Raw genomic sequence first — 17,921 nt, 5'->3', positions numbered from 1 at the left:
GGCACCAGTGGGCCCTACTCAGGACCCTCAGGCCCTCAGGGCTCCTCCCTCTGCATTTGCTGAGCCAGAGGCAGGAATTAGTGGCTGATTGCCACCGTGGGCGTGACAGGCTGCTGGGCCCATAAATCACTCCAGAGGCCGTGCACTGATTCTACAGCGATATAATGAGCCACTCCTGTCCGAAATTACAACTATCAAACAAACCCCGCCTGCCTAAGAGGGCAGAGAGAGAGGCAGTGCGATGCTCGCCGGTGTGAAAGGACCCAGGAAGAGGCACAGGAAGGGTCTGTCTCTTCAATCACCTGAGAAACATGAACTTGACCTCACGGCGAGAGGATCTTTAGCCAAGTAGGCATGGACACCATGGCCACTCCAAGCCTCCAGCAGGGTGAAGGGCTTTTGTATCTCCGTGGAGCGCGCTCCACCTCCCCATGTCCCCCGCCCAAGGACTGGTGGCCCTGCACAGCCAGCCCCAGGCACTCTGCCTGGTGGGGACAACACTTCCTTCCAGACACTTCCAGGTGAGTGACCAGCTGGCATGCATCCACCCACCTCTGCACCCAGGGAACCTGTGTCAAATGCATGGAGGACACAGGAAGTGCTTTAAGTTTTGTTTTCAATTTTCAACAGTTTTGAGACATGACCAATTTCTTTTATTAAAAAAAAGGCACGGCAGAGCACTTCCCTGTAACCCCAGCTGGCAGGGAGGGACAGCCCGCAAGCGCCCTCAGGGGCTTCTCCCCTTGACGGGGGGGCGCCAGGTGTTGGACCCCTGGGAGACCACCAAGCTCTGAGGCTGCACCGGAAATGGGACCCTGGGACCCTGGAAGGATGACGAAGGAGAAAGTCTGTCCTTTGCCGCAGACTCACTCCTCAGGACAGAAGACCACACCCCGGCTTTGGGGTAAAAGAAACCCCACTGACTAGTGGGGTGTGGGGGTGGGACCCTGTTGGGAATACCCCCTGAGTACCACCTGCAGGCGTCCAGAATCTCAGCAGTGAGCATTCGTGTGCAGGGTGCCATTTTGGACACATGACACAGGTTAAGCCATGTAAGTGTCACCACCGTCCAATGAGGCACAGCCCACTGTGACTCCCACTTGGAAAGGGACGGCGTCCAGAGGGGACGTCCGGTCTAAACCCACCCCGGAGGGAGCAGGAAGCAGCCTGAAGGGTGGCCCCCACCGCGCCCATCTGAGCACCCTCAGGGGGCGGCGGCCCCAACCATGCTTTGTTTCCTTTTGGCAAATAATAAATATTGACACTCCCCATGTCCTTGGACCAGGAGGCATGCAGTGGCTTCCTTGTTTGCACACCTGGACCCCCATCAGGCCAGCGGCACCACAGCCACGCCCTGTCGGTGCAAGGTACCCACCTCTGCCCTGGGGCCCAGCAGGACATGGTGGCAGCAGAGAGGGAAAAGAGGGGGTCACAGACACCCCAGCCAAAAATAGAAGGCTGTTCCACCCTACAAGCTCCAAGGTGGGGTAGGACTCCTCCACACCTGCCTCTTTCTCTCAGGTTCCCCCACTGCAGCCAGGAAGCCCCCACTTTGCGCTCCTTTCTCTCACCTCCAATAAACCCTGTCATTACTCCCTAAACGCCCCAAACTGGCCCTCCCTCTGTCCTCACCATGGGCCACCCCAAGCTGCCAGTGCCTGCTCCCTGTACCTGGCCACGTGCATGCATGAGACAAACACGATGGGCATCTGGTTTGCAAAACACCAGAGACAACCTCCAAGGTCCTCGACAGATGACTATGAACCGAAACTCCTTGCACCCCGGGGTCCTCCACACCTGTGCGAAGGGGTCCTCCACACCTGTGCGAAGCAAAACGCAGGCCCAGGTTCAGACACAGCTTCAAACCCAGCACCTTCATACACAGCGAACCATGGGACCTCTCACGCCTCAGTTTCTCATCTGGGCAACAGGAAAACCAACAAGCTCTTCCCCCGCGTCACTGCAACAGTCCACTGGGTATACGGCCCAGGGTTCCAGCACCGCTGGGCATTCATGTCACCATCCCGCTGGAACCCTCCATGGCTCCCCTCACCCCCCGACAGGGCGCAGCCCAGAGCCCTCCACCACACGCCCGCTTCTCCCCCAGCGCTCTGCCCCGGCAGCCTGGGCTCCTCTGGCCGTTTCCTCCAAGCACAGGGTTCCGGATGGAAGGCTGGCCAACTCCCAGAGCAGCACGGACAGGAGAAACACATATGGCCACTGGCTTAGGCCCGTCTACGTCCAGCTCCAGCTCTCCCACTCTAATGCTCTCCAAGCTTCAGTCTCCTCCTCTGGAAACCAGCCGCCATCAGCTGCAGGGGCTATTGTGACATGTCATGGCATCAGGGCCTCCACCCACCTTTCTGCACCTGCATAAGCCCAGCACATCAAGGAGCACACAGTAGGGCTTCTGGGGCTGGCTCATTCTCTGGAGTGGGGCCGTCCTGGGCACTGCAAGATGTTTAGCAGCATCCCCAGTCACCATCTGCACCCCCCAAATCATGACAACCAAAAATGTCCCTGAATGTCGCCCAGAGTTTCCCAAGACAGAATGGGCTGGGGGACACCCTCACCCCCATTTGTGATGAGCCCCTAGAACACACTCAGCAGTGGCCCCTAGGCCAGACCCCACCCGAGTCCACAGGGCATTTCCCAGAGGGTCCTGTTTAAAAAACCACCCCAGCACCAAGACCTCTAAATCCCATCCCCTCAGGCCATTTCCTCGCCTCACGGGAGTCACCCCGAAGAGAGCCCCAGGCCCTGAGCTGAAACCAGAAACCCCATGGTGCAGACAGCAGCAGACCAGGGCCAACGCAGGCCCAATGCCCCGCACCATAACCTAATTAACCTGACCAGGACCGGAAGGCCCACTGCACAGACAAGAGTCACCTGGCACTGTGTCGTGCCCACCCCCCCCCACCAGCCTTAGAGATAGTGAGGGCAAACCCGCTTTCTGGCTATGCAGACCAACGACGACCACTATGCCACCAACCAAGGACCAGACAGCCTGATCAGCCCCTCGCCCTCCCCTGGCACAGCCTCCACCTGACCCCAGAACCCACGCCTCCCAGTAAGGCTTGCACGGCGGGGTCCTCAGACCCCCACTCAGAATTCACATCCCCACACCAGCCCTGCAGAAGCAGATTCTTGGGGGAGCCCAGGAGTCTGTATCCTTCAGCTACCAGGTGGTTCAGAGGCCCCTGAACGTGGGAGAACTGACTCCTACCATCCTCCCTCCAAGCACCCACCACCGTCCTGCTCTCCCTTGTTGCTCTAGGTCAGCGGGTCTCAAACTGCAGGTGAGACCCATGCGCCCAAAGCGGCAAACTCCTTCTGTAAAGGGCCAGAAGGTGAATATGTTTGCCTCTTCAGGCCACACGGTCTGTCACAATGACGCAACTCTGCCACGCGCCTCTGGCATGGCTGTGTCCTAAAAAACCTTTATTTACAAGAACAGGCCCAAGCAGACTCTGCGAGCAACAGGAGGCTCTCGTTTGCGCTTTTAATTCCTTGTTTCCGGCCCATCCTGGGTGTGCTCATTGCGGGGCTGAACACCAGCTCTGCCTCTTCCCAGCTGGGCTGCTACTCTGGGCATCGAGCTTCCCTGTCTGCACAGGGGAGTACCAGGTAGCAAGAGGACATCTCTGGCCGAAGGGAGTGAACAATAAGAATGGGGGTTGAATGAAAGCCACATGGTACCACGCAGGGAGCAGGAGCAGAGAGTGGAGAGGTCAATCTTTATCCCCACTCTAGGATTACAACCCCAAAGCCGAGCCCCGCGACCGCCCCACGCTCCACCACGCTCTCTCCCACTGGTGTCCCTCACTTGCTCACCCTCATTGCTGGATCCAGGGCTAAATGAGGTCCCTAGTGCCTGGCGGTGGCTAAATGGTCCACTCTAGGCCTCAACGGGCAACACTGCGCGGCCTGTGAGCCGGCCAGGGAAGGACAGACACACAGCTACAGACGACCCCCGGGCCCACCGTCGCAAGGCAGTTTCCACAAGGTACCTGGACGCGTCAGGCTGATTCGACCCGGGGCAGAGTGCTCTGCGGTTGCCTTCACAGAGGACCAGCAAGTGGGGAGGGGGTGTCAAACAACAGGAATCTCCTCTCTCACCGCTGCAGGCATCGATTCTCTCTCAGCTCTGGAAGCCCGATCTCTGAAATACCCCCGTGAGCAGGGCGACGCGTGCTCTCGGCTCCAGAGGAGGAGCTTTCCTTGTGTGCTCCCGCTCCGGGGCTCCAGGCCTCCTTGGCTCATGGCTGCATCACCACAGTTTCTACCACTGTCATCCTATGGCCTTCTCCCTATGTGTCTGGGGCCTCTCCTCTTTTCACCATGTCGCTAGTCCTTGGATTTAGGACCTTAAATCCAGAATGATCACATCCTGAGATCTTTATCCTAATTCCATCTGCAGAGATCTCTTTTCCAAACACGGCCACAGTCACGGGTTCTGGGGGTCAGGCGGTGGGCAAGTCTTTTGAGAGGTCAGGGTGTAAAGCTCCCACCCATGAGAGCACTGAGGTCGCTGGGGTTTTCTGGGCGTGGGGGTTGGCTCCCCATCCTCTCAGCAGAGCAGCTGAGGGAGTCCTGCACGCGTGTGTGCACTGCGACTACAGATGGCAGCAGCCACACGGAGCAGCCGGCACAGAGGCAGACGGTGCCAAAGCCAGGACTGGGGCCAGGACCGGGGGCGGCCTCCACACTCAGCTCACCCCAGCCACCGCTGCGCTTTCCTCCAGCTTGTGCAGAGCCACCCCCGTCACAGGGTAGGGCCCTTCCTTCGGTGCAGCCAGGGCTGCAGCCGGGCCGGGCCACGTGGACTGCTTTGCAGGCAGGCTTTTCCTGGCCCCAGGGCTGCTCCCTGGGATGCTCGGGGATCAGTCACACACAGAGCCTCCTGTGTCCCGAGCCCCTGGCAAGCAGGTGACACGTCTCACATGCAATCCCAGGGGCTCTGCTGCCGAAAGATCACCGAAATCCACGGATCCTGCTCAAGCCCCTCCCCTCCCCCATCTGGACGCTACAGTGGCCTCTCACTGTCTGGCAGCAGCCTTCCCCTCTCACTCCCTTGCTGTTCAGCTCACAGCCATATTTGCAGGATAAAAAGCGACCTCAAATGGTTAACTGGAGAGTTACTATATGACCCCGTAACTCCACTCCTCAGTGTACACCCACGGGAGAGGAAGACCTGTGTCCACACAGACACTTGGCCATGAAAGTCCATGGTAGCCCTAGTCACAAGGGCCAAAAAGTGGAAACGACACACATGCCCACTGACTGATGAAAGATAAACAAAATGTGGTCCACACAATGAAATATTGCTCAGCCATTAAAAGGAGTGAAGCACTGACACATACTACAAGTAAAAGAAGCCAGACACAAAAGCCCACACGGTATATAATTCCATTGATAAGAAATGTCCAGAACAGGCAAATCCATAGAGACAGAAAGCAGATTAGTGGTTGCCAGGGGCTGGGGGAGGGGGAGTACGACTCATGGGGATATGGTTTCCTTTTGGGGTGATGGAAATGTTCTGGAACTAGACAGAGGTTGAGAGCTGTACAACACGGTGAATGTGCTAACCACTGAATGGCACACTCTAAATGGGTGGGTTCGATGTATCGGGAATCATATCTCAATAAAGCTGTTACAAAAACAAGCAATGGCTCAGACTTCTTACCATCACAAACCACCCAGGCCCCTCCCTCAGGTGGAATCCAGGGCTCCCCAAGCCACTCCAGCCTCACCTCCTCTCTCGCGCTCTCCACAAGCTGGCCTCGTTACCGTCTGACCTGTGCTCAGCTTTGCCAAGCCCTCCCCACCTTAGGACCCCGCACCTGCCTGCCCCACACCTGAGGTGCTCTTGCCTGGCATGAGGGTCTCGGTCTCCCTGTCCCGGTGTCAGCCCTCCCCCGCCCAGCCAGGCCATCACCCTGTTTCTTCTCTCCGAGAGCCTCTGCTTCATTTGTTTGCAGCGATTCTCTCCTGTGCCCCCTAAAACCACACCTGTTCCCCAAAAGCACAACCCTCATACGCTCTGTATGTTGCTGGGTGCCCAGCACCCAACATTGTCCCGGGGACATGACGAACAATCAAAAATGCCATTGTGTTGAATGAACAAGCTACCTCAAATTTATAGGTCAGGATTCTGAGGCCCAGAGAAGTTAGAAACCTGCCCAAAATCACACAGCAGAGCACCACAGCCTCTCCCTGCATATCATGCCACCTAAGTCTAAGGATGGGAAAGAAATGCTTGTACACCCATCCCTGCACCCCACAACTCAAAAGCTGTCTGCCCAACATCACACCCTGTCCCCCCATCGAAACTGACCTGTGTCCCTGCCCTCCAGGACAGTGACAGTGTGGATTTGCTTATTACACTGAACGTTTGCTGACTGGCCTTTCAGGTGGGAAGGTACTTTGGGTGTGTCCACCACCATCCAGGACCATGAGTGAACACACAGGAGCACGAGTGGCCCTACTCGCTCCAGGAGTGGGCAAGCTGTTCTACAGAATGCACAGGAGAGGAGCAGCTACCCACTGGCCATGGCCCACCTGTTCAAAGGTGCCAGCAAAACCCTGGTGTTTGCAGCGGGAGGCAGCACGGGAAGCCTGCAGCCACAGAGGGAAGGCAGGAGAGAAGCCTGCCTCAGGTGGGTTCACTCACCTGCACCAGGCACTGCAGACGTGCCACTCGCTACGGACAACCGTCAAACGGGCTGGGTACAGCTTGTCCATCCTGGTCCCAGGTGCAGGAAAAGCCATCAGCCTACCCAGGTGGAACGGCCATTAGGGCAGGGGCAGAGCTTTGAACTCTATCTGCCCTGGTGCAAAGTATCCTGGCAGGAGTGCAGAGTTCCCTCCAAACTGCCATCTGGGGCCGGATCATTCTCTGTGCGGGGGGCCATCCGTGCAGCATGGCGTGCTGAGCTACATCCCTGTTCTCTACCCACCAGATGCCAGTGGCACCCCCTTCCCCAGACAAGAAGACCAAAAATGTCTCTAGTCACGGCCATATGCCCCTTGAAGGGCAGAACTGCCCTCTGCAGAGAACACTGCTGTGTCTCTAAAATCCAAGGAAAGCTAGCCTCTACCCGGGTGAGTCCACCCCCATGCCCACCCCACCTCCCCAAATCCTGAAGTAAAGGAAGGCAACAGAGGGAAGAAGGAGATGGTAAATGGTTACCAGGCCAAGAGAACTGCTGCCTGTGTATCTTAAAAATCTTTTCGAAATCCAGCAATGGGTGAATGGATAAACAAAATGTGGTCCATCCATACAACGGAATATTATTCAGCCATCAAAAGGAATGAAGTTTTCTGATTTATGCTATAACATGGATGAACCTTGAAAAAATCATGCTGAATGAAAGAGACCAGTGACAAATGGCCACACAATGTATGATCCCATTTACATGAAATGTCCAGAACAAGTAAATCCATAGGGACAGAAAGCAGATTGGTGGCTGCCAGGAGCTGGCGGAGGGAGGACAGCTCATCAGTATCGGGTTTCTTTTAGGGGTAATGAAAATGTTCTGGAATTAGATAGTGGTGATTGTTACACAACTCTGGAAATACACTAAAAACCACTGAATTGTACACTTGAAACAAGTGAATTACATGGTACGTGAACTGTATCACAATAAAGCTGTTATTTTAAAGAAATCTTTTCAACAACAATAACCCATTTCCAACCCCAAGGCAGAAACAAGACCTCAAATCATGAAGACAGCCACGAACTTATTGCAACCCCCTTCTTCCTGTCACACTACATACATGCGACACATACTGTGTGCTAGCACATGTTACGGGCTGGAGACAAATGACACGGACACTCCTGGACTCAGAAGCCCTGACTTATGGGGGACACTCCAGTTGTACACTTTCATTCATTCACCAACCATCTCTTCCTCTACACCGTGAGGGAGAACAGGAACTGCTAGAGCAGGAACAGGCAGTACCTGGCTGACAGTGAGCAACGGACCCGTATATGCTGCATAAATGCACGGACATAGACACACATTCTAGTCTACAAGGTCACAATCTCGCAGACTCACAGCAACTAATTAGACAATAAAGTGACCCGAACACTCCACCTAAGGAATCAGACTGAGGCTGGAGTCACAAAGGAAGGTCTTCCAGGGATGGTCAGACCAGTGTCCAAATCCAGAAACCAGCAATGTGGGGGTCAAACCCTGTCCAAGGCCCCCCGGTGCAGGGTGGGGGGTCCCACCCCTCTGAAGGAACACAACGAACATTACCAATGCCTGTGCCATGCGTGCTTGCCTCCTGACCCACCAGGAAGGGTTGCTAGACACACTTCACGAAGGAGGACAGGCGGCCGAGGAGCTCAGCACTTTGCCTCGGGAGCGTGGCCAGGGAATTGAGGCCCAGGAGAACAGCCACGCCATCGACCCCAGCCTTGACCAAGCCTCTGCGCTGGGCCCAGAGCAGCTTCCCAGGGGAAGTTAGCAGGTAACCCAGATGGGCGCTGCACACCAAATGCACCCAGCCACCTGGAGAAACCTGTCCCTCCACCCTGTTCCTGAAGGGTCAAGGTTCATCTGTGGGCAGCTGTCCCTTGTCCCAGTGGTAAGAACCTCACCTGGTCCCCACCAGATGGACCTCACAGGGAAGGGGCAGCTGTCTGCACTCCAAGCTCCAGGACTGAGCACATCTGCCTTCGTGATCGCCTCAGGTCCCTACAGGTGCCCAAAAGGGAGAGATACCTATCCCACCTCAGATCTGTAAGTGAAGGCACGTGTCCTCCCCGGGACATGCAGCGAGTGAGGGCACAGGCGCTGACGATGTAGAGACAGCTGTCCCTTCAAGTAGCAATGATGGGGGAGTCATTTGTCCCCTCCAATAGCAATGAGGGGAAGGACCTATCCTCTGTCCCCAGGTACCAGTGATGCTTGCAAGCAGCACCCAGTTCAGACACCTTAGTGTCCTCCTGATTCCCCTAGGTAGCAGTGATATGGGGGCACCTGTCCCCCTCAGGTGGCAATGATGTAAAAACACCTGCCCTGCGTTAGGTTACAATGATGTAGTGGCACCTGTTCCCTCCATGTAGTAATGACACACAGGTCCCTGCCCCTCTAGGTAACAATGATGTGGGGGCACCTGCACCCCTTCAGGTGCTGATAATACAGTGGCACCTGTCCCTCCAGGTAGCAATGATGTGGGGGCACCTGTACCCCTCAGGTACCGATGATGTAGGGCACTCGTCCCGCCCACGACGCCTGGGGCGTGGGGACACCTGTCCCCTTGGGCCGGGCCAAGCCCCGCCCCCGCCGCGCGCCCCGCCCCCGCCGCGCGCCCCCACCCCGTGCACGCGCTGGACACGCGCCTCCTCCTCCCTCCCGGCCCTGAGGGGTCGGCGCGGCAGCCCCCTCACCCGCGCGGCCCGCGTCAGGCTCAGGTCCTTCATGACCTCCTCGAAGGCCGCCGTCTCCTCCGCCTGCTTCTGATTGTGCAGCGCGATCTTCTCGCTGAATTTCCGCGGATTGTTCGAAGTCGCCATCTTCTCACCGCCGCCTCCTCCTCCTCCTCCTCCTCCACCTCCTCACCCCCCCACCACTCGCCGATGCCACCGCGCAGGCGCCGGCCGGGCCCGCGGGCGGCGGGCGGTGCGCAGGCGCGTCGGCGATCCGGGGAGCGGCGCAGGCGCACGGTGGCGGCGCGCATCGCGGGGGCGACAGCGCACGCGCGCGCCCCGCCCTGATCGTAGGGGCTTGCGGGGGGGGAATGGGAGGGAGGGAGGAGTGATTTCGGCACAGGCGCACTGAGGTGTCTCCTGGCCCGCTGGACAGCGGCCGTCTGGCTATTGAGCAAGGTCCGCTAACTGGCCGGGGCGCTGGATCCCCCAAGAGGGAGACAAGCCGGACTCAAACCATTCCAGTTTACAAGGATGGGGCCGGCACACCCCAAAGAGGGAGCACCCCGAGGCTGAGCCTGGGGTCCAGCCAGTTCAGCTTTGAGACCTGTTTAGGACGTTGCTCATTCGTGTATTCATTCACTCAAAGAGTGTTTATTGAGCGCCTAATATGTGGGAGGCAGACGTGGTCCCTGCCCTCATGGGGTGCACAGTTGGGGAAGGTCAGTCATAACCCACAAACAGATGACCCAAGAACGTTTCAAATGGAGATAATGTGACGTGGAAAATAATTCAGTGATGGCATGGGGGTTGGGAGGGGATGGGTGAAAAAGTGAAAGGAATTAAATACAAATTGCCAGTTATAAAATAGTCATGGGGATGTACAGTGCAGATTGGGAATATAGTCAATAATATTGTAATAACTATATGGTGTCAAATGTAGGTACTAGACTTATCAGGTGATCACTTCATAAGGTATATACATTTCTAATCGCTATGTTGTACACCTGAACTTAATATAATAATTGTATGTCAAATATAATTGATAAATAAATTTTAAAAAGAATTCAGTGATGGTCTGAGAGGAGAGTTATGTCAGGGAGGGAGGCTACCACTTGAGCCACCCCGTCCGGGAAAGGGGTGCATTTGAGCTGAGGCCTGACCCTTATGAGCAGGTCCTAGCTCAAAACCTAGGCGTCATCCTTAATACCTTTCTTTCCCTATCACCTCATCTTGTACCAGTTCCTATTCTCTGTATCCTCAAGCCCAAAAAACGAGAACTACAGAGCTTCAGACTCCTCTGCGAATTTCTCCAGTTCACTCTTGCTCAAGGATATCAACTTTGCCATGGGGTGATAAAGATACAGAAATCCCACTCAGATCCAGCAGTGAATGGGATAGTAGAGTCTCCCGGATAAGGGGGGGCCAGAGAGGGGGACCCAGGGATAAAAGACAGGTTCTGACACTCCCTGAGCAGAGGGGCCCCAACCACCAATATCAAAGGACACTCCAGGGATTCTAGGACAGAAGGGGGATTTTAGGGAGAAACCAGGAGGGGTAGCCAGGGGATGTGGGGCAGCAGTATTTGCACAAAAAGCACCCTTTTCACTAGGTCCAGGGGTGGCTATGAGGGCGGGGGGAACACCAGTGGAGACCATAGGTGAACTCCAAATCTTCCAAATATGCTTTTAGTCACACTTTCCAACAGTTTAATGAAATGTCCTTAACTATATATGTATGTATGTATGTATATGTATATATACTTTTTTTTTTAATTTTGAGTGTCCTGGCCATTTGGAGTGTTTTGTCACTGCTCCGTTTTTTCCTTCTTGTTCATGTGGTTTTGAGAACTTTCATGGATTTTAATGGTTTTGCCTAACAAGCATCTGCCCCCCTTTTGGGCATCAACAACCAACTGCCCTTCAGGGAACGCTCATTCCTACTTTCAATCCATGAGATGTGGATCAGGCTGGTCTCACCAGCCCCTCTTCCCAATAAACACTTCTTCTCAAGTTGGAAGTCTTAGCCAGTCAGCAGAGCACATTGCTGTGACCACCAGAATGGGTCCAGGGCAGGCATGTGACCTAGTTTGTTCAACGAGATGCAATTCTGGAATCTTTGCTTGACCCATGGGAAAAGGAAACATGCTGTTTGATTGGGCAGCTGATTTGAAAGATAACACAAGCGTGCAATGCCAGAGTTCACCACTTGAAGAGAGAGGACCCGAGAGAATGAACCCACACAGAGGAAAACAGAGCCAAAGGTAGAGACATTGCCTGAGCTCCTGGATCCAGCCTTGCCTGAAGGTGGACACCCCTGACTTTTCAGTTATATGAGCCAATAATTTATTCTCTTTTTTTATTGAAGTCAATTTCAAGTCCATTGTCTATCCCTGGCACTGAGTGTGACCATAGCTTTTGCTATGCTACTGGCCATTCTACAGAATGCGGGGCTGGCCATTCTACAGAAGTGGCTTCTCATTCCTGCCACCATCCTATGAGATTGGAGAGGAAATAGAGGCAGAGAGCATGGATGGCAGCTGCCTGTTACAAGCTAAGCGCCAGAGCCAGGACTAGAACTCAGGCCTAACAGCAGAGCTCAGCTTCCTTCTCTGCACAGGGTTTTGTAAGGTTTAAATGAGGTTAACACGAGAGTCAAATGCCTGGCTCACAAGTGCTCAAAAAATGCTGGTAATCCTGATCACTTACATAAGCCTGCACTAAGCTGGTTTCCAGGCTCAGAAAGAAGAATAAAAGATTTTGGGGGTAGCAGGGGTTATCAAGTCACAAAAAGGGGCCATGCCCCCAGGGAAGAGGTGAGGGAGGGACTAGTGCTCGCCCTACTCACCCCCATTCACCCCCCACACCAGCAGTAACTTAATCCATCCTAAACCCTGGTGGTGAGTCAGAGGAAGTCAGGAGCATGCTTATTGCGCAATGGCCGGTTCGTGACCCAAGCCTTCCTCCCACTCCACTGACCCCCAGTCCTGAGGAGGGTGAGGATGAGGTGTCTGGTAACCCGGGCAGAACCCAGCCCTGATGTTTTCGCTTTCTATTCATCAAGAAAAGCTGCTGCCACCCAGCGTGGCCCAGGCAGGGCTGCTGGGAGCAGACCATGGTCTTTGTAAACTGGGGTGGATCTCATGGTCCCTGTCTCACTTAGGAAAAACTCCACCCTCCTCCTGGTGGCCCGTGAGCCCCTCGCCCCCCTTCCTGGCCCCTCACTTCAGCCACTCTGGCCTCTTTGCTCTTCTACCTCCAGATCTTTACATATGCTACTGCCTCTGCCCAATTGCTTTCCCTCCAGATCCTTTCATGGTTGGCACCTTCTCATCTTTCAGGCCTCTCTTCCGAGAGACCCGCCCTAAGGGACCTATCTGAAGTGTGCCCCTGTGTGTGTCCCACAACCCAGGAACATTCCACTCTGAACAGCAGCTATTTCTAGGGTCCTGTCTGTTCCCCCATTAGACTGAGCTGAGATCAAAAACTGAAAGTATGTTCACCCTTCCCAACACTTTGGGGTTAGATTTCCCTGTGTGATACAGAAAGGACACAAACACATGCAACTCCCTACTCTTAAGACTGTTCTCTATCCCTCGAAGGCTCTGAGGACTTTAGGCCTCATTTTATACTGTTTTATACATGTTTATACTGTTTTCCTGAGTCCCCATAGCTAACATAAGGCTAGGAACAGAAGGGGAAGTAGGAAGTGTTTGTTAAGTAAATAATTTTCTGCCTGGGAAACTCCTATTCATCCCTCAAAAGCCATCTCAAATGTCCTCTCCTCCAGAAAGCCCATCCTGACACTAAGGAGAGCTGTGTTTTTCACTCTAGGCTCACCCAGCCCTGGATCCTTCTTCAACCAGTCCTGACCTGAAACGGCTGGGAGTATCCAATTGTTGAATAGCTTCACTTTAGTTACAAAGCACATCCAAGTGTAAGCTAAGAGGCAAGTTCTTATAAGCTACTTCCTGCTGCCTCCAGGATTTAGCTTTCTCTCCTCTGCTCCATAGATCTGTCTGGTTCCATTTGTTCCTCACCAGCTCCCCTAGCATCATCTCCCACCCTTCCATGTCTCACATCCTCCACTCCAGCCTTGCATCCTGCCTCAGGGCCTTTGCACAGGCTATCTCCCTGCCTAGAAGACCCTTTCCCCTGCATTCAGGCCATAGCACTCTTCAACATAAAGCCTCTAAATACAAGCTAAATGAAAACCTAAACTGCTGAGTGTTTCTGCATGGCCCAGCCCTTGCTGACTTGCCAGCTGTATGACAACAGGAAAGTGACTTCACCTCTCTGAGCCTCTCTGTCCTCTTGTGCTAAATGTGGACAGTGGCATTCCTCATAGCAGGCTCTTGGGAAGATTAAATAGATAATGCACGTAAAGCACTTAGCTCAGCGCCTGCTTCCTCGCCAGCACTCAGTAACTGTTAGGGAAGCAAACCCTACCTCGAGATGCGAGTTTTCATGCCTTGCTTTTCTGCACTGCCTTATATGGAGTCTTAGTCAATCTGGGGTACCCACATCATGTGGAGGTAAATTCAGGCCATCAGAGCGGTGAGGCAAAGAGGAAAGCCATCCAGGGCCCGTCTTCGACTTCCAAATCAGGCCCTCATCAGACAGAGTTTTGAAAGGCAAAGCAAGAGTCAGGTTTGATTATGATAAGCGGAGAGCCGCGTCAGAAGCCAGAAATGCCAGACGCAGAACTTACCTCTTATAGTTGAACAGGAAGAGGTCCCTGGGCCTCCTACTCTGGGCTGAGTGTGGGGTGGAAGGTGCAACAGGGTGGGACTGCCAAGGAAAGGAGCAAGAGGCTGGAGCTGAGGGGGCAGGAACACAGGGGGATGGCTCTAGGGAATAGCAGTACAGGGACAGCCAGCAGTCCAATTCCTCCCCCACAACCACCATGCAAAGGGGACGTCCAATGATACTAAAATGCCAAGACTTGGCTGAGCTGCAGCTGAACTCCCCAACACAGGTCCCCCCCACCCCCACAACCCGCCCAATGTCCTCAAGCCCAGGACACTTAGAGTCCCAACCTACATGACAAAAAAAGGGATTCCTAACCTCCAGGGGGCAGTGGTTTCAGGAGAGATATAGCAGGCGTTTCTTTTTTGGTGGCCCAGCAGCTGAATCCCCATTCAAGTCTGGAGAGTCCCCACCGTGAGCTGTCAGCACCCCACTGACAACAGAAGCCCCAGAGCCAACAGTGTGACAGATCAAACTGTGGGCCTCAGTTCCTCACCAGTTCCTGTGTCCTGCCGTTTGCCACACTACTGTGCCTTCATCCTTTGTAAGGAGGAAGCTATTCCTCAGCCCTGATTTGGGGTTTGGCCATGTCATTTGCTTTGGCCAAAGGCACACGGGCAAAAGTGACAGACTACAAGTGTCCAATCTGGACCTTTGGAGGCCTCATGTGACTCCACTTGTCCTCTGGCACCATTGTGGGGAAATGTTGTGTTGGCTGGCTGCTGGTTTGAGGGTGGAGATAGGTGGGGCTGAGCACCCCCAATCCATAGCCTGGCACCTGGAAGCAGAGCTGCCCAGCTGAGGGCAGCATAGAACGGGCACCCTGAGCTGAGTGACAGATACATGAAAACACCCATTTATTTCTGCATGCCTTTGAGACTTGGGTTGTTTGTTACATGGTGGCGGCAGCTGACTAGCACACTGACACAGTCACTCTCCTAAGGACACAAACAGCTGGGGATTTGGCACAGGACATGGGCTGGGTCAAAACGAAGTTTCCACTTGGAAACAAGCAATGCAAAGAAACAGCATCGGGGCAGGAGCATCCAGTTTTCGGGGGCGGCTATGGCTGAGTGCCAAGGGCTGATGGCAGTGCCAGTTGAGGCATCTGGATTGTGTGGTGGTGGCAGAAGCATCCTCACCAGTCAGTCTCCTGGCATAATTTCAGCTGATCACCCTGGCTGCCTTGCCGCCTTGATTCCTACTGTTTGTTTTCCAGCCTTCCTGCCACTTCTATGAGCAACCTAACAGCCCTCCAATGCACGGTTTTGCTATTTAAATCAGGCCACTCAGTTTCTGTTGTTTGCAAATAAAAACCCTGACTTACATAAGATGGGGAAACCCCAGCAGGTTACATTTATAATTTTGGAACTGGTTGGGTTACAAGTATCAGCATAGCTGACCACTAGTATCTTAAGGTACTAAGTATGGTAAGCAGCAAACACTGTGATTTCTCATAAAAAGGAGTCTGGAGGTCGGAGGTTCCAGGGTGGGACTGGTGGCCTCATGATTTCAGGGCTCTGGGAGGCGGCATCTCTGTGCCTCTCTTAACTTGCTCCTCATGGCCACAAGATGGCTGCAGAAGCTCCTGGCATTGTGTCCTCCTAGGAAGCAGTAAGGGAAGGAAGGGGGCAATAAGGCCTTTCCCATGTCCAGAAACCCCCACCCCAGACCTCCCCTTAAAGCTCGCTGGCCAGAGCTGGGAAATTCGCCCAGATCGAAAACAATTCCTTCAAAAGGCATTGCCAAGAAAGGCTGAGCCAAAACCTAAATTAACCCCCACCCGAGGCTGGGCACACTGCTGCTGGCTCCAAATCAGGCCTCTGTGGGTGAGGAGGGCGAGATGGCTGCCAGGATGGCAACATCAGGGTCAGCCACAGGAACTAAGCTGGGGCCTTGTTGCGGGGCAAAGCACGGCCGCGTGGGCCTCCTGCCCTTGGGGTCTGCAGGCATTTGGTGCCCACAGACGCCAGAGTGGATGAGGCTCTGCTCCCACCTCCCCACCCAGAAAGTCTCGTTTGTGCAACACACATTCCCCGTGCTTCCTGGGACACACAGCCAGGTGCCCCTAATAAAACCCGTGCGCAGAGGCTCCACCATGAGAAGTGAAATCTCCGGGGCCTGTGAGAACAGAGGAGCTAAAGCTGCGTTCCTGGACAGGAAGCCAGGGGCAGGTTTCCAAGCTGGCCAGGTCCAGGGCCGATTCCCACCTCACACGGTTCCCCTGAGGCCCCCTTGGCCCTTGATCGCTGCGAGGCCCCAGAAGTCACACTTGGCCTCCCTCTCACGGGCCTGCATCCCAGCGTCCCGGGAGACGGCGTTTTCCCACAGCCCGGGCCCAGGTGCAGAGGGAGGCTCCCGCAGCCGCATCCAGGGCCTCAGTGGGGAAGCAGGCCATCTGGAAGGAGATGGGCTTTCCCCAAGCTCAGTCCCCACGCACAGTGGATGGCCATTCGAGGCCTGAGCTGCCCTGGGCAAAAGGTGAAGGGAGGTGACAAGGTGACAAGCTGCAGAGCCTTTCAGGATACCACAAAGAAAGGGACAGGCTAGCCCAGAGGCGTGTGCGCGAGCATGTGTTCAACTGTATGAGTGAGCACGTGTATGCAGGTGTGCCTGAGTGTGAGCATGTGTATGTATGTGTGTGTGTGTGCAAGCGTGTGTGTGTGTGTGTGTGTGTGCATGTATGTTCCGTCTTTCTCTGAAGGACACAAACGTTCACAAAGTGAAGATTCAAGCCAGTTTCTGCTAAATTAAAAACAGCTTTTTCGTGTTTAAAGTTTACAATACGAAAAATAATTTTCCTTTCTTCCGGGGGGGGTGGAAAGGGAGGGGCAGGGGGGCCCCGAGAACATTCCATGAACCAGCCCAGACGGTTACGCACAATCGACTGGTTAGATACGGCAGCACCCCCTCCGCCCCACGCCGGCACCCCTGCCAGCTCATTGGGGACAAGATGTTCTGAGGTGTGAGCTGATCTGGGGGACTTGCAGCTGGCAAAGGCTTCTCACTGCCCCCCTGAAGGGGCCATGCCTCCAGCAGGAAAGAGTTCTCTTGAGGGAGCTCAGGTTGGGGGTGTGAGAAGGCTGAAATGTTCTAGTCAGTCCCCAACGGCTGCTGCTTCCCTTCCGATACCCCTGGCAGCATGAGCTCCTTCCTGGTTCCCCACCAAGTTCTCATTTCAGCACTGCCCCCAACCTGGACTCATCCCAGGGGCCCCATGGCCACTGCACGGGAGCTGCAGGCCCGGGCTATGTTTGGAGGGTTACCTGGAAACCTTCCCTCTCCGAAGGTTGCCCGTGAACGACAGACATTCTCCACGAATGTGCAGTCCGGTTCACAGCGAGGCTGCCATGAAAGCGGGGCCTGGGGGCAACTCTTCGAGCTCTTGGGCCCCTGTGGAAGCGCAATGACATCATGCTTCCCTTAGGCCTGCCCTGCATCTCCCACATCGCAGCCTCTCAGGACAGGGGTTCCCTGGCCACCCAATCTCGCATCTTGGGACTGAGCAGATGGAGACAGAACTTGCTGGGGCTGGGGGCCGACTGGTGGCAGGGGGCCAGACCACCAGGCACATGGAACAGTCTGGAGAGTCTTGCCAAAGGCCGCCTGGCCAGGCTGGGTTTGCCCTGTCTTCCCAGCACCCAGCGGAAGTTCCATCCACACTTCCCGCTGCCCCCACACTGCTGAGCTAAAGGCCACCCCCCACCTCCCTGCTTCCAGCTCCTCTGCAAGGATGGAAAAGGTGAGGGAGGGAAAGGGGCCCCCAAATACACACAGGACATGAGAATCTGTGG

At 54.9% G+C, this 17,921-nt stretch overlaps 1 protein-coding gene across 10 annotated transcripts in view; it reads right to left on the bottom strand.

Annotated features, from left to right (window-relative positions):
• Positions 1–9,566, bottom strand: part of CRTC1 (CREB regulated transcription coactivator 1) — a 56,843-nt gene extending 47,277 nt beyond the window's left edge. For all 10 annotated transcript variants that reach the window (XM_033133874.1, XM_033133876.1, XM_033133878.1 and 7 more), the window contains exon 1: positions 9,401–9,566. In XM_033133874.1, coding sequence (XP_032989765.1) covers positions 9,401–9,526 — 126 coding nt within the window. In that variant the 5' untranslated portion in view covers positions 9,527–9,566. The remainder of the gene's footprint in view (positions 1–9,400) is intronic.
• Between the last annotated feature and the right edge of the window lie 8,355 nt (positions 9,567–17,921).

This window comes from Rhinolophus ferrumequinum, chromosome 18 (genome assembly GCF_004115265.2).
Source record: "Rhinolophus ferrumequinum isolate MPI-CBG mRhiFer1 chromosome 18, mRhiFer1_v1.p, whole genome shotgun sequence".
Taxonomy (NCBI): domain Eukaryota; kingdom Metazoa; phylum Chordata; class Mammalia; order Chiroptera; family Rhinolophidae; genus Rhinolophus; species Rhinolophus ferrumequinum.
This window is presented reverse-complemented; position numbering and strand designations above follow the sequence as displayed.